The sequence below is a fragment of the Salmo salar genome, chromosome ssa05 (genome assembly GCF_905237065.1).
Source record: "Salmo salar chromosome ssa05, Ssal_v3.1, whole genome shotgun sequence".
Classification (NCBI taxonomy): Eukaryota; Metazoa; Chordata; class Actinopteri; order Salmoniformes; family Salmonidae; genus Salmo; species Salmo salar.
Window position 1 is genome coordinate 50,543,553 of NC_059446.1, and position 17,616 is coordinate 50,561,168.

Below are 17,616 nucleotides of genomic sequence, written 5' to 3' on the forward strand. Positions count from 1 at the left end.
TGATCTCAAGGCAGCTGGGACCATAGTCACCAAGAAAACAATTTGTAACACACTACGCCGTGAAGGACTGAAATCCTGCAGCGCCCGCAAGGTCCCCCTGCTCAAGAAAGCACATATACATGCCCGTCTGAAGTTTTCCAATGAACATCTGAATGATTCAGAGGACAACTGGGTGAAAGTGTTGTGGTCAGATGAGACCAAAATGGAGCTCTTTGGCATCAACTCAACTCGCCGTGTTTGGAGGAGGAGGAATGCTGCCTATAACCCCAAGAATACCATCCCCACCGTCAAACATGAAGGTGGAAACATTATGCTTTGGGGGGTGTTTTTCTGCTAAGGGGACAGGACAACTTCACCGCATCAAAGGGACGATGGATGGGGCCATGTACCGTCAAATATTGGGTGAGAACCTCCTTCCCTCAGCCAGGGCATTGAAAATGGGTCGTGGATGGGTATTCCAGCATGACATAGACCCAAAACACACGGCCAAGGCAACAAAGGAGTGGCTCAAGAAGAAGCACATTAAGGTCCTGGTGTGGCCTAGCCTCCAGACCTTAATCCCATAGAAAATCTGTGGAGGGAGCTGAAGGTTCGAGTTGCCAAACGTCAGCCTCGAAACCTTAATGACTTGGAGAAGATCTGCAAAGAGGAGTGGGACAAAATCCCTCCTGAGATGTGTGCAAACCTGGTGGCCAACTACAATAAACTTTTGACCTCTGTGATTGCCAACAAGGGTTTTGCCACCAAGTACTAAGTCATGTTTTGCAGAGGGGTCAAATACTTATTTCCCTCATTAAAATGCAAATCAATTTATAACATTTTTGACATGCGTTTTTCTGGATTTTTGTTGTTGTTATTCTGTCTCTCACTGTTCAAATAAACCTACCATTAAAATGATAGACTGATCATTTCTTTGTTAGTGGGCAAACGTACAAAATCAGCAGGGGATCAAATACTTTTTTCCCTCACTGTATCTGATCGCTTCGCCATGAATCGATCTCCCCACTGGCACAGTGTCTCTGTCTACAATGCATTGGACTGGTGGTGTTGGTGGAGGCCATATTCCTCTAGAACAGTGGTTCCCAAGCTTTTATAGTCCCATACCCCTTCAAACATTCAACCTCCAGCTGCGTACCCCCTCTAGCACCGGGGTCAGCACACTCCCAAATGTTGTTTTTTGCCATCATTGTAAGCCTGCCACACACACTATACAATACATTTATTAAACATAAGAATGAGTGAGTTTTTGTCACAACCAGGCTCGTGGGAAGTGACAAAGAGCTCTTATAGGAACAGGGCACAAGTAATAATATAATAATAATCACTCATTTTGCTCTTTCTTTAACCATCTTACATATAAAACCTTATTTGGGGCGGCAGGTAGCCTAGTGGTTAGAGCATTGGGCCAGTAACTGAAAGGTTGCTAGATCAAATCCCCAAGCTGACAAGGTAAACATCTGTCGTTCTTCCCCCGAACAAGGCAGTTAACCCACTTTTCCTAGGCCGTCATTGTAAATAAGAATTTGATCTTAACTGACTTGCCTAGTTAGATAAAGGTAAAATAAAAAAAATGTGTTCATTGAAAATTGTGAATAACTCACCACAGGTTAATGAGAAGGGTGTGCTTGAAAGGATGCACATAACTCTGCAATGTTGGGTTGTATTGGAGAGAGTCTCAGTCTTAAATAATTTTCCACACACAGTCTGTGCCTGTATTTAGTTTTCATGCTAGTGAGGGCCGAGAATCCACTCTCACATAGGTATGTGGTTGCAAAGGGCATCAGTGTCATGATACTCTGAGTGCGGTCCAATCCAGAAATCTGGCAGTGGCTTCTGATTAAACAACATTTTCACAGAACCGCTTGTTGCAATTTTGATGAGGTTCTCTTGTTCAGATATTGGCAAGGGGACTGGAGGCAGGGCATGAGAGGGATAACGAATCCAGTTGTTTGTGTCATCCGTTTTGGAAAAGTACCTGCGTAATTGCGCACCCAACTCACTCAGGTGCTTCGCTATATCACAATTGACATTGTCCGTATGCTTCAGTTAATTTGCACACAAAAAATCATACAACGATGGAAAGTCCTGTGTGTTGTCCTTGTTAATACAGATAGAGAAAAGCTCCAACATATTAATCATAGCCTCAATTTTGTCCCGCACATTGAATATAGTTGCGGAGAGTCCCTGTAATCCTAGATTCAGATCATTCAGGCGAGAAAAAACATCACACAGATAGGCCAGTCGTGTGAGAAACTCGTTGTCATGCAAGCGGTCAGACAAGTGAAAATTATGGTCAGTAAAGAAAACTTTAAGCTTGTCGCTCAATAAAAGAAAACGTGTCAATACTTTGCCCCTTGATAACCAGCGCACTTCTTTATGTTGTAAAAGTGTTGCATGGTCGCTGCCTATATCATTGCATAGTGTATAAAATACACGAGAGTTCAGGGGCCTTGCTTTAACAAAGTTAATTAATTGACCCCCATAAACCTAACAGACATCTACAGGAGCTGTGCCAGCCCGCCACGTTTGTTGACTCATTCAGCTGTAACGCATAGAATTCACTGGCTTGTATGTGAAGCAGTAATTGTTTCAAAACATCTCCTGCCATGTCACTGATGCATCGTGAAACAGTGTTGTTTGATGAAGGCATTGTCTGTATAGTTTTCTGGGGCCTTTTCCCCCTGCATTGGCCCAGCCATATCCATGGCAGCAGGAATAATTAAGTCCTCCACAATAGTATGGGACTTGCCTGTCCTAGTCACTTGGTAGCTCACCATATAAGACGGTTCTAGCCCCTAGCCCTTATTAATGGTATCTGTTGCTTTGATACACGTCTTAATTGTCGCTCAAAAAACTCCTGTGGCTTATTTTTCAAATTGGTATATTTTGTTTCTAAATGTCTGTGCAAGAGTGAAGGTTTCATCGAGTTGTGAGATAGTATTTTTGCACATATAACACACTGTGGCTGAGGAAAGGCACTACTCCCAATATAAGTGAACCCCAAATCAATGTACTGTAGTTCTCATCATTTTTGTGCCTCTTCGATGGTCCAACGTCCCTGTCTGTTGTTCGGTGCTTTCCCGGGTAAGGGGGCAGTAGCTCTTCGGCTGCATCAGATTCACAACTGTCAGTGTCCATGCTAGCTGGGCTAACAACAAATGTAGAATTACTGATGCGAGCATTGGATGTGCTCGTGGAAGCAGAACAACTTGTGTCGTCGACAAGTGCAGGTGTAGTACTGCTGGTAGTAGCAGTACTACCAGTAGAGGTGGTATGTGTCTCTATGGACGCGGGCCTTACTTTTTTTTAACCCTTTATCCATTTTCGAGCAAACGGAATGAGCAGCAGCTACGTTTGGCTACATTCGAACCGTTAGGGCAATTCCTGCTAGAGAGTAACGGTTAATGTGATTGGATGTTATTTATGTTTGACTAGGGTACCTGTATTTGACATTGTGTTGTTATTTCGCTGAACACTAGATGGTTTCATTTTATTTCTGACAGTGAAACGAGGCTAGTCAGGTGAGAGAAAAAAACTCACCCAAATGTAAATATGTTTTTAATTAACAAAAAAATGTGAATCACATTTGTATTTGGTGTACCCCCGACGGCATTGCTCGTACCCCTGGGGTGTTGATATTGTTGGTTTTCTGCACGAATATTGTGAGAGGTTTGTATCTTGAACATATGTTCCTGCTAAATATCCAGGTCTTTGTAGGCATGGAATTGGAGAGAACTCGTTTGGACACCTTGTCGTCCTTAGAAGGCAAAACTGTTTTCCTTTTTTGAGCTGGTTTAATGTTTGGTTCACATCGATGTGTCTGAGAATTGATAAATGACTGAAACCAGCTGGCAATATTGATGTTTGAATGTGTTTGACACCGTTCCAGTAGGTTTAGTTGAGTTAGACAGGGCCACTCCAAACATGCAGACGGATGAACAGACTTAATCATTGCCTCCCTTCTGACATACCTGTGGGTTGTGCTTCGATTGCGCTCCAGACTTCGACCTGATCCAAAGAACGTCTCCAAAGAACAGTTACCAAAAAAAAATCTCATTCGCCTGGAGAGTGTTTCCTTCCTTTCCATTTCTAACTGTAGGATGTGGGATCTGCATCGGATCCAAACAGATAACAATATCCTTCATCAGCATGTGTTGCAAGATTAGCAACGAGCAACATTTTTTTTTCAACAGGATCAAAGAGGAAAGGCATGGAGTGTGAGCCAGAGATGTGATGAAGCGATTCGCTGACAACGTTCTCGCTGATTGATTGACCAGTGGGCTGTGGTGATCAGGCATAATGAACGCACAGTTAAATGGCGGCTAATAGAAGGCAGCAGGCATATTAGTTATCAACCACTATAAAGAGGTGAGCCAGAGTCACCGCTGGGTCAGATCAAGTGAGTAACTAACCCTCCCAGATGGCGAAAGCTCGGAACATGCTTTGTGATAGTAGTGCCCCGCATTCGCCACGGTTAGAACCCAGAACCCCTTCTCTGCCAATGGGTGGGAAATGAACTCGCTAACTTCTCACAATTTTCATCTTCATTCCAAGCCAGGTTTCCCCTGCTCTCAACGTTGTGTGTGAGCAATCATGTTTGGATGGGGTTTGGGAAAGGGGAGTACATTTGGCCAATTTACAGTGAATGTCAGGTCAATGTAAACATGCCCAGAGTGTATATTCTACATTAATGTATGGCTGTGTGAGGCGATGAGAAAGAAAAATACCCTCGTTTATTTTCTCTTTATGGAGAGATTGACAGCATGAAGCCAGATACACCGATACAAAAGTACTGGAACAGGGACACATATATATTTTTGGTCTCTGTACTCCAGCTCTTTGGATTTGAAATTATACAATGACTATGAGGTCAAAGTGCAGACTGTCAGATTTAATTTAAGGGTATTTTTAATCCATATCAGGTGAACCGTTTAGAAATTACAGCACTTTTTGCACATAGTTCCCCCATTTTAGGGGACCAAAAGTATTGAGACAAATTCACTTATATATGTATTAAAGTAGTCAAAAGTTTAGTATTTGGTCCCATATTCCTAGCACGCAATGATTACATCAAGCTTGTGACTTTACAAACTTGTTGGATGCATTTGCTGTTTGTTTTGGTTGTGTTTCAGATTATTTTGTGCCCAATATAAATGAATGGTAAATAATGCATTGTGTCATTTTGTGGTAACTTTTATCGTAAATAAGAATAGAATATGTTTCTAAACGCTTTTACATGAATGTGGATGCTACCATGATTGTGAATTGTGAATAATTATGAGTGAGAAGGTTACAGAGGAATAAATATCCAACCCCCCCCAAAAAAATGCTAACCTTCCCTGTTATTGTAATGGTGAGAGGTTAGCATGTTTGTGCATCTGTAACTACAGTATCTCACTCATCATTATTCACGATTCATTCAGGACTATCCGTAATCATGGTAGCATCCACATTAATGTAGAAGTGTTTAAAAAGCATAATATATTCTTATTTACAATAAAGGGGACTCCAAAATGACACAATACATTATTTACCACTAATTTCTATTGGATACAAAATAATCTGAAGCACAACCAAAAGAAACAGAAAATGCATCCAACAAGCTTGTGGAGTCAGAAGCTTGATGTAAGCATTGTGTGCTAGAAATATGGGACCAAATACTAAACCTTTGACTACTTTAATACACCAATAAGTGAATGTATCCCAATACTTTTGGTCCCCTAAAATGGGGGGACTATGTACAAAAAGTGCTGTAATTTCTAAACGGTTCACCTAATATGGATGAAAATACCTTCAAATTAAAGCTGACAGTCTACACTTTAACCTCATAGTCATTGTGTCATTTCGAATCCAAAGTGTTAAAGTACAGAGTCAAATAAACAACACAATTGTCACTGTCCCAAGACTTTTGGAGCTCGCTGTATATTGTCCAAGAATATCATTACTTTGGATATCATTATGTTATCTTTGAAAATGACATCAACTTCCCATATGATTTCTCCGTCAGAGTACACAGAAGCAGGTTGGGTTTTAATGTCCTGAAGCGAAAGGAGAAAAAGTGGACGGCCTGTTTAGATTTGGATGTTACAGTACGTGGCTGCAAGGAATCCGATCTTCTCACAATTCGGAAATATCTTGAAATGTGCTATCTGTCTGACGTATTGAGGTCTCTGTTCGTTGCTGGGTGAGTAGTCGTGCAGTATGGAGATGAGCAATCAGTGATAAATAGGCCACGGAGTACATTGGGTGCTAATCTGGACGTGATCGACGAGGTGTCAGGGTGAACTTAATCCCTGGAGACAATCACAGACACACTCTGATTAACACTAAATCTCAGTGTCTCTACTCTCTCCATCTCGCCACTCCCCAACACAGATTTTGTGTGTGTGTGTGTGTGTGTGCGTGTGTGTGTGTGTGTGTGTGTGTGTGTGTGTGTGTGTGTGTGTGTGTGTGTGTGTGTGTGTGTGTGTGTGTGTGTGTGTGTGTGTGTGTGTGTGTGTGTGTGTGTGTGTGTGTGTGTGTGCGTGTGCGTGTGCGTGTGTAGTCTGCCAGGCGGGTCTTCTCTGTAAATCCTCAGTACTCTGCTTCAGTCTTCAACACTGTGGGGAAGAGTGAACCCCATGTCAAGCACTGACATCTCCTTGCTGCTGCTTCTCACATGATCACAAACTGCTGTTATAGTTCCACTTAGCAATTTCTTGTTGCCTTTAAACGGGTTGGAGAAATGTAATATGCGAATTCATGGCCAATGGAGAAACATGCTCTGTTCAGTCTCCCACAGTTGACTTCTCCTCTATGATGTTTTATTAAGCACTGTGGTAGGTTGCCCATTCGGTGGGAGCTGTTACCCTATATCTGCCTGTGATATTTAAAACTTGGCTCCGATCGATAGCAGTCTCTCGTTTGCAGCTATTGTGTTCGCCCAAGGACATTTTCTTGTAAACGGGATCGCTAAGGAGTTTATATTAAGAGACGCTTATTGTGGAATGGACTGGCTGTTACTGGCTCCTTTGTCCTCCACCAGCAACTCGATCCGGGCCCATAGTCAATGTGGTTTGGGGCTTTCATCGGCTGTCTCAACACAGCGTCAATACAGTTCTCAGAAGGGCCAGTTCTGACCAGAATTAATGCAATATTCACGTTCAAAACCAATCACTATTCAAAGTTGCAGAGGGGATCCAAAGTTTGCATGAATGACAAATTGCTGAATCAGACGGATTTCCTACAAATTAGAAAATATCTTCGTTACTATTGTTTGGCTTATATTGTGTGATGGACTTTTCAACTGCTGACTTTTTCCTCTGGTTTAGTCTGTTGCCTCAAGTTTACCTTTGTCCTCAGCTCTGAGGCCATCCACAGTTCTGTCTTACCACCGTGACAGGAACATGTTGTTGTTAGGCCCAGTGAACTCAGCTGCACTACCACATGTTAGTTACAGTAGTTACAGTGGAATATACTATCAAAGGCAGTTTTCATTCATACTGACGGTGCCTGTATTCCACACTCTCAAACTCAAACATTGTTCTAGGGTTTTTTTCCCTTGCCACTGTGCTTCTCCCTGCTTTTTGGGGTCTAAACCGAGTTACTGTAAGGCACTTTGTGACCACTGCTGATGTAAAAAGATTTTATCAGAAATTTGATCGACTGATTGATTGATTGCATTGCTTTACATGTAGTTGAAACTAATCACACTTCCTGTTTGTGCCTCCTGTCTCTCGTCTCTCTCCTGCAGCTAGCTATGGAGTGTACCCCATCTGCAAGGGCTGCTCGGTGTGCTCCAAGGACAATGGCTGCGTGAACTGCCAGCCCAAGCTTTTCCTGTTCCTGCGGAGGGAGAGGATGAGGCAGTACGGCGAGTGTCTCCACGCATGTCCGACGGGATACTATGGTATTCGAGCTCCTGAGATCAACACATGCTCCCGTAAGGCCTACCTCCTTCAGACCTCCATCCCCTGCTCTCTCTTTTCTATCTCCTCTCTCCTTCTCTCGTCACATGATTTATTGTCTCATTACGTGCTCCTTATGCAGGGAAGAGGGAGACACACACGCTTCACATTTTGAACGGCCGAACCATTAGTACAGGTGGATGATAGTGCCGAGACAAGACTTTATTAAGAAGGGCCCTTTCCTCCAGTGGCGACCAGTATAGGCCTGGATGTGGGATCTGAGGATCTGAGGCTGTAGATGTCTGATTTAATCCAGCTTCTCAACCAACAGTCACGCTTGGTGAACATTTAGAGGCTTGTTAGAGCGTGTTGTGGATGGGCTTCAGAACGAAGGCTAGGAAGGATATTCAGACGTACTTAAATGGGCTGTTATTCAAGTTCGAGGCATACCTTGGTGCTTGGTTTTATGGAAGTAACGCTTACCAATAGTTTGTAGACTTTGCACAAACAGAACGCCGCCGTGTGCAGATTAAAGCGTTAAGGCACTCGCAGAGGGCTGGATGATGTCATTCTGAGGAAGAACAATCCTGATGATGGAAAAAAAGAACAATCCTGATGATGGAAAAAAGATAAAATCATATTAGATATTTCCATTCATCGATGTCAATAGTATAAATGTATATAATTTTGTGTGGGCTTTATGTGCTCATGTGTTCAATGTGTTTTCTATGTGTAGTCAGCTGTATTCGATATCAGAATTGTTTTGGTCCCATGACCACCTAAAACAGACAACAACTTTAGACACAGATCTTTTTAATTATGTTTTCTATATTAAAAACTGAAAGGGGAAAAATTAAAACCCAACAATGGCTCTCAGCAAAAAAATATATAAATAATAATAATAATAATATTACAAAATCCAATTAATTAAATGTATCCCTCTCCTCTCCTATTGGACCAGGCTGCGCCCCCATCTCATAACCTTATTTTAACATGGAGTCTGGCTTGAGAGAGGCAGGCTTTATAGGTTTAGAGAGAGCCCGTGGTGTTGGCTGAGTGTTTCATGTGAAAACTGAGAAAGAACTTGAACCCATTGGGTTCTGTTAGCCAAACTCCTGACAGACATGCTGAAATGAGGCCCCAGAGGAGCGTGTCAGGACCTCTAGGCCCAATAATCCAGACGCGCAGCAGACACCGGAGGAGAAACCATTTTGCTGCTTACTCACTCGCTCGCTCTCTCCAAACCTCCATGCAAATACGTCCGCTGGTTTTGTCAGTCAGAAAAAATTGAGCCGATTGACGACTGAAATGCCTGGCTTGTCGTAAACCGCTGGTATCAATTGGATTTTCCCCTCGCTGAGACACCCTCTCCCCCTGCACACACATGCTCATCTCTCCATTCCCCACAATAAAAGAGGAGAAGGAAGGGCCTGCAGTCATTTCACCCTATCTTCACAAGTCAGGGAAAATCAGAGGAGAAATACATTTTGTTCTTCAGCGGATAGTAATTCTTCCCCATCCCTCACCACACCGTCTCCCTGTCCTGCGTGAAGTTTGATTTTAAGCGGTACCGACGTGCGGCATCAACGTGTGGCAAGTTAATCTGAGTCCTTTTCAGAACAAACTGCTCCCAGAACAAAAATCTTACCATTGTCAAGTAGCATTAAATCTCGGCGGTCAGGCCTACTTTGATGTGATCGCAATTTGAGTCGTAACTTTGTAATCCCACTTCGCATTTGACCTTCCTCCTCCAAGTTGCACTTTTTATGTAATTTCCACTAAACAGTTTGGGTCTGTCGGCCATAACGGGCCCTTCTATCAGGTCGGCTCTACGAAGCTAATTGTCGGGTCACTGGGAACGATTTGTGGGCTGACAAGGCAGCTGGATTCTCCTCTGAGCTCAAAGACACCAGGGTTCCTCCCCACCACCAGTGCCCCAGACCCAGAGCCAGTGCCTGCCCCTGCTCTCTAAGAGGCCTGGAACGTGGCATTACGTCTCTGTTATCATGGTCTTTCAAAACAGCCTCTGAAATCACTTAAGGAGCAGCTGCTTATTATTACACCAGAGTTTGTCTGTGTGATCTTATCTCATTCAAGAATGTTTTGTGGACTGCCTGGGTAAAGGAAAACCAAAGCCACACGGGAGAGAGAGAGGTTTGCACACTCACTCCCAGGCCCAGTCGTGATGAGGCTGGAACCCCATGGCTAAGTTCTTCACTCTCTTTCAGCCGCCACTTGACAGCTTGGTATTAGGAGAAGAAAGAGTGTAGCCACACACTTTAACCTGTGTGCCAATGTGCAGTAAGACTAGGTGACTGAAGCTAACCAGGCAACTGAACCAGCCAGTGGCTGAATTTAAAAGAGAGAGGGGGAAAGTTAAAGCTTGGGAAATGTGAGGGGAGGAAGATGCCTGATTCCGTGTAGTTTTTTCTCAAATTCCGTTTTCTCCGTTTAGTTTTTCAAGGTTTCAGTTTTTAAACGTTTTTCTTCTGTGTATACACCACACAGACAAGGGCATTCCTGTGCCGTTTCAGAAAGTTGCAGGAAAATACAAATCACTGATGCATTTTGTCCAATAAATGTAGTTCATTTCCTACTAAGTTCAATAAATGTTTGAATATTGCTGAATTCCGTTTTAATGTCTGGCTTACGTGATTCCGTCCGCGTTTTACACATCTCTCTCTCTCTCTCTCTCTCTCTCTCACACATACACAAACACACACCTTTCAGCAGCTGATGGTGAAGAGTTTGATATGATCCATAACTCCATAACAGCTGCAGTCATGGAGGCCCTTATCAGCTCAACAGACTAATACTGCTCTATGCTCTTCTGTCTCTATGTCAACCTCCACCTCCACCAGTGAGATTTCTAAGGTAGAGATTCACATATGGTTTATATACAGCCCTGTCCTGGTAAGTGCACATATATACTGTAAGGGATGTGTAAGTTGGCAAACTATGTGTAAGTTTGTGGCAGTTGCACCAGTGCTAATGCAAAGTAATCTGTCTACTTGCCTGGGACATCTATCTGCATGCTTTAGGTTTAACGCATGCTTTTATATCATTATTTAATTCCCAAGCTATGGCATAGACTGTATCAGGCATCAAATGTATTTTCAAATGGGTTTAAAATATGAAGGAGGAGGGGGTGAATGGTGGATAACAGTGTGCTGAGTTTAACGGGAGGGAAAGTGTTGACAGGGACAACATGAGAGTAATTCTCCGAGCAAAACTTCCTCCCAGGGGCTGTATAATGGTTTTAAACACGGTGGGGGGGAGTTTTGGAGGGTATCCTGGTGGACAAGGCTTGAAGTCTGGCATAGACTGTCCCTATGTGCACCCCCTTCAACAATCGCACACAGCCACAGCCGTCCCTTAGCCACACGCACTCGTGCACACACACACACACACACACACACACACACACACACACACACACACACACACACACACACACACACACACAAACACAGCTCTCCCTCAGCCACAGCTCTCCCTCAGTCACAGCATGCTGTAATGCTCACAGAAACCCCAGCAACGAGCATTCCCCTGCCAGGATGGAAACCCTGTCAAGCTGAGGTCATAGATATGGCCAATATTCTGGAAGTGTGGTTCAAATATCACAGCTCATCCAGTGCCAGTATATAGGCCACTCGAGACTCCCCTTGTCCGAGGTGATTTCTAAAACTCAATTTCTGATTTTATTTTATTGCCTCTCTCGTACTAAAAATTGGTTACGGAATGTCATTGTTGCATTTTGTTTCTGGTTTGTACCCTTATATATTTATTTCAATGCCAGTTTTGGATGATTGGTTACATCATTGTTCATTTTTAAAGTGCATCATGGGAGTTTGGTGGATTCTGAGTTGGACAGTAGCCACACGGTAGTTCTCCGGGCCAATTGAGTACCCGAAGTATGAAGCTCTGTAAAGGAACTAACTCACAATACCATGAGCTACGTTGGCAGCACAGGCAGAAACAGGCTACTCTGCATCTCTGTCTTCCTATGTGTATTTCTATTGCTCATTTTAACCAGAAGAATACCATTTGCTTTTGGCCTTTGCACCTTACCAAGGGACAGTTAATCACAGCTTTTACAAACCGCAGTTTAGACACACTGCGAGACAACACAATGGACACCAACTGACAGGCCTGTCGTGTCTCTTCTCCACTGGCCCATTCTGACTGACAGGAACACCGGCAGCGAGACAGTGCCCGTGTCCACGTGGAAAGAAAAGAGAATGTCAGAGGGGACAACATGCAGCCTTGTCCTGTGCCATGAACTCCTGCCATCCATCAATCCACATGACATGGCTGGGTGGCAGCTAGCAAGCCAAGGGTTAAATGTCAGCCAAACCTTCTGGTTAAAGAGAGTAGGTCAAAGCGCTATTAGGCTAGTACTAGGCTAGCTGCTTCCCTCAGACCCGCTTGGAGAGGAAGGCTGGAAAAATGGGGTTTGTTTTCCCCCGCTTCACTGCCAGAGCTTCTTTTTGTCTGGTCATGGACATGGACACTGCCGCTGCCTGCCTGTTCAACAGCAGGCCTGGTTAGCATCCTGGAAGACTTTTCATTAGACTGATGATTGGCTTGACAACCTAACCCCCATAGCTTACAAGAAAGGCCCTCTCTGGGTTCACAACATATTCTCCATCTTTTGAAAAATGATTTACAGTTTTTTTTAACATGAATATTCATATAAATAAATCAAGTGATGGCATATGTCCCATGTCAACCCAATCGCACACAGAACACAGAAATTAACAATTGCTTTGAGTGTCCCTGATCAAATTTGCAGATTTTCGATCCAGACCACAGCAGAGAGAGAGGGGAGAGTCGTTGCCAGCTAGATTCGCAGGATTAGATCACGCTTTTAAAGCTCCGTGATTCACCTCCAAATGCAGTTGACATGAATACCACAAACTGAAAAAAACAAAAAAATGGAAACAGTCACATTCATACAAGTGCAACCATGACTTTCCTTTAAAAGATGTTAACCCCTCAGCTCAGCCACTGTCTATACTCGGTGGCTTTGAATTCCTATCTTAGCAGAAACATCTCGTTTTTTAATATCTTGTATTAAAGGTCCAGTGCAGTCAAACTAGATTTGCTGTGTTTTTCAGTATATTTCCACATTATGTTGTTGGAAAAATACTGTGAAATTGGGAAAATTATAATAATGCACTAAGAGCTCTTTGAAAAGACAAATGTCACGACTTCCGCCGAAGTCGGTCCCTCTCCTTGTTTCGGGCAGCGTTCGGCGGTTGACGTGACTGGCCTTCTAGCCATCGCCGATCCACTTTTCATTTTCCATTTGTTTTGTCCTTTTCTTACACACCTTGTTTCAATTCCCCAATTACTTGTTCATTATTTAACCTTCTGTTCCCCCATGTTTGTTTGTGAGTGATTGTTTATCTGTTCATGAATGCGCACGTTAGGCTGGTTACGCTGGGTTATGTTAAACCCTTATTTGTATTTCGTGTTAGTTTGTTCCGTGTGCTTTTGGGTCGCCAAATAAAAGGCTCCGTTTTGCTACCAACTATCTGCTCTCCTGCGCCTGACTTCCTACAGCCCTTCACGCATACCATTACAACAACCTGAAATTTCTGCCTGTGTTGGTGGGTTGGCGTTTTGGCCTAATATTACAATAAGAAAGAGTTCCAAACCTCTCTGCCAATAACAACTAGTTTTCAGTTTTCCCCTCCCCACTCCCAGACAGTCCTAACAAAATTCATGCTTGAGAAATTGCACTTTACTAAGAAGCTATTTATTTTTCTTTTTGACCATTTTAATTAAAAACAATCACAGTACGGTACTTAATTGTTAACCAGAAATGATTTGATATTGAGTTAAAAACTGAGAAACAAGGCCAAGAGGAGATAAAGTGTTTTAAGCCTCAAGAAGAACATTAAGACTTCCTTTCATCAGATTCCTGCCAGATCTGATGACCTCATTATTTCTTATTAGTCTCCCAGAACGGCACCTAGACGAGACGTTGGAGGTGGCACAGAGGTTAATCCCAAAGAGGGCTATAACCTGCCCCTATGCATCTGAGGGCCATGCGCCCCTGGGGGCCTTGTCTGGGGCTCTCCGTTGGGCCCCTGGCCAACGCAGAGGCAGACAAGCAACAGGGCAGATGCAGCACCCTGTGGGAACTTCCCTCATATCCATCTAACTCTGACCCCACAGCCATATATATATATATATATATATATATATATATATATAGTTAGCGCATATATACACACACACACATACGTGTGTGTGTGTGTATATATATGCGCTAACTATGGCTCTGTCTGATCTCAGATAGCCTCTCTGTTCCCTATCTTGACAGAGGGATGTCTGTCTGTCGTGGCGTCTCCCCCCACCTACATCTTCTTCCGAGGACCTTTGACCTCGATCACTGACTAAGAGGAAGGTCTTCATCTTGGGAGTCTCTCCCTTGTCAGAGCTATATGCATATGTCGTATATCTGTAAAGGAATGACGTATCTTCTACCTTATCTGATAAGGAGTAGGACAGGAATCGCTACCACCAGTGTTGGCTAATAAATGTGACTATAAGCTTGATTTTGACATCTAAACTCAGTAAAAAAAGAAATGTCCTCTCACTGTCAACTACGTTTATTTTCGGCAAACTTAACATGTGTAAATATTTGCATGAACATAACAATATTCATCAACTGAGACATAAACTGAACAAGTTCCACAGACATGTGACTAACAGAAATGGAATAATGTGTCCCTGAACAAAGGGGGGGTCAAAATCAAAAATAACAGCATCTGGTGTGGCCACCAGCTTCATTAAGTACTACAGTGCATCTTCTCCTCATGGACTGCACCAGATTTGCCAGTTCTTGCTGTGAGATGTTACCCCACTCTTCCACCAAGGCACCTGCAAGTTCCCGGACATTTCTAGGGGGAATGACCCTAGCCCTCACCCTCCGATCCAACAGGTCCCAGACGTGCTCAATGGGATTGAGATCCGGGCTGGCCATGGCAGAACACTGACATTCCTGTCTTGCAAAAAATCACGCCCAGAACGAGCAGTATGGCTGGTGGCCTTGTCATGCTGGAGGGTCATGTCAGGATGAGCCTGCAGGAAGGGCACCACATGAGGGAGGAGGATGTCTTCCCTGTAACGCACAGCATTGAGATTGCCTGCAGTGACAACATGCTCAGTCCGATGATGCTGTGACACACCGCCCAAGATCATGACGGACCCTCCACCTCCAAATCGATCCCGCTCTAGAGTGCAGGCCTCGGTATAACGCTTATTCCATCGATGATAAACGCGAATCCGACCATCACCCCTGGTGAGACAAAACCGAAACACATCAGTGAAGAGCACTTTTGCCAGTTCTGTTTGGTCCAGTGACGGTGGGTTTGTGCCCATAGGCGACATTGTTGCCGGTGATGTCTGGTGAGGACCTGCCTTACAACAGGCCTACAAGCCCTCAGTCCAGCCTCTCTCAGCCTATTGCGGACAGTTTGAGCACTGATGGAGGGATTGTGCGTTCCTGGTGTACCTCGGGCAGTTGTTGTTGCAATCCTGTACCTGTCCCGCAGGTGTGATGTTCGGATGTACCGATCCTGTGCAGGTGTTGTTGCACGTGGTCTGCCACTGTGAGGATGATCGGCTGTCCGTCCTGTCTCCCTGTAGCGCTGTCTTAGGCGTCTCACAGTACGGACATTGCAATTTATTGCCCTGGCCACATCTGCAGTCCTCATGCCTCCTTGCAGCATGCCTAAGACACGTTCACGCAGATGAGCAGGGACCCTGTGCATCTTTCTTTTGGTGTTTTTCAGAGTCAGTAGAAAGGCCTCTTTAAGTGTCCTAAGTTTTCATAACTGTGACCTTAATTGCCTACCGTCTGTAAGCTGTTAGTGTCTTAACGACCGTTCCACAGGTGCATGTTCATTTATTGTTTATGATTCATTGAACACGCATGGGAAACCGTGTTTAAACCCTTTACAATGAAGATCTGTGAAGTTATTTGGATTTTTACAAATTATCTTTGAAAGACAAGGACCTGAAAAGGGGACGTTTCTTTTTTTTTTGCTGAGTTTATATTGTAAGATGAACTTTAACGTTGTGGCACTCGCTAGTCGTGTGTGTTTCGGTGTACCAGCGTCTCCACTGCTGTTTGTTGTCAATAACAGCAGGTTGCGCAACAAGCCGGTGCTTGAGAGTGTAGTAGCGCCAGATGTTCTTTTTTCTTTTATTTCTTCAGAGCGAAAGAAAGAAAGACTAAGGTGATGACAGGCCTGGGAAGGCTTGTGTTTGACGGGTAAAGAGGAGCGCTACTTTCCAATTTACTCTTTTGATTTATTGGCTGTTGGGTCCCTGTCTTGGGCCTGACGTGTATTGACACCGAGCACCAGCGATATCTAATTTCAGCAGGAACAAAGAGAGGAGAGAGGGATGAGAGCTAAAAAAGTAGAGAAGAGGGAGGAGAGAGCGAGCGCATCCTGCCTTTGTGTGGGCCTCTGCCTTACCTCCCCTGTTTCACTCATTCCATGCCAGAATCTCTACAGCACTGCGTAACTCTAGTGGCCCAGTGTGTTTATCAAACAAGAGATAAGCAAGTGTGTGTGATATGTTGGACCAGGGATGAGATAATGAGAAGGCAGAAATGTCTATATTGTAAATGTTGGCTGCCTTCCATGTGTAGTTTGTTTTGTTCTATCTAGGTTGTCTTCAATTGGCACCAAACGGAATAAAACTATTTGTACTTGTCCAGTGTTGGGCAATTCCACTGTAACATAGTTATGCTGAGACTCAGATTTTTCACTTTAAAATGTACAGTATATCCAACAAAAACCAATGATTGCAAGGTTAAACACACAGAATGACTGTTTGTGCTGTTTGTGGCGTCATTCTTTTACCAAACTTTGCACCAGCACTGTTCTTCAAGTAAATGTGTTTTTGTAAAATGTTCAGTGGAAATTGTTAAAAGTAGTCCTTGTGCATAGAGTTGTATTGTCTGTTTAACTTTGCAATCATTGTTTTTTGTTGGATATACATTTTAAAGTACAACTCCGCTGCCGAGTCTCAGCATCACTCTGTTACTGTGGAATTGCCCTACAGTGTGCCCTAATGAACACAACCCAGGAGCGCAGTGAGGTCTTACAGGCTGCCTCAGACCACCTCTTGAATCTGAGAGTGTCTGTTGTATGCCTCCATATACCACATCCGCACATCCGTTCCAGTAGCACTGCATTTACACTGTTCCTACCCCAACATCCCGTTTCTGCAAATCCCAGCTGGTTGTCACATATGGTTGTCACCTCCGGAGAGTTTCTCTCTTTTCCTTTGGATAAAAGCGTATATTAAATGACATTATATTGCCCTAGGTTGCACTGTGCTTTTACCATTTATATAATTAAGGTTGTAGCTGATTTTATTCATGTCCCTAAGGTAAAAACTATTTTTACAGCTTTTTTGTTACATATTACATACTATGTTTTACATACTACATGCATGGTGCTTTTATATACAGCTTTCACATGACAAATATATTATGTATACATGCAGTACAAACATACATGCATATACATACGTGTGTATGTGTGTGTGTGTGTGTGTGTATATACACATTTTTTTATTTATTTTATTTCTCCATTGAACCTCACTGGATATAAGCCTACAGTAGGCCTATATATATCTCGTCAGGAACATCATTCATTAAACTTTGATGAGGGTGATAATCAAGCATTATGCCAATGAC

At 43.5% G+C, this 17,616-nt stretch overlaps 1 protein-coding gene across 1 annotated transcript in view; it reads left to right on the top strand.

Annotated features, from left to right (window-relative positions):
• LOC106605060 (R-spondin-2) overlaps positions 1-17,616 on the top strand; it is an 82,705-nt gene that overhangs the window by 32,230 nt on the left and 32,859 nt on the right. The window contains exon 3 of the mRNA XM_045718331.1: positions 7,733-7,921. Coding sequence (XP_045574287.1) covers positions 7,733-7,921 — 189 coding nt within the window. The remainder of the gene's footprint in view (positions 1-7,732; positions 7,922-17,616) is intronic.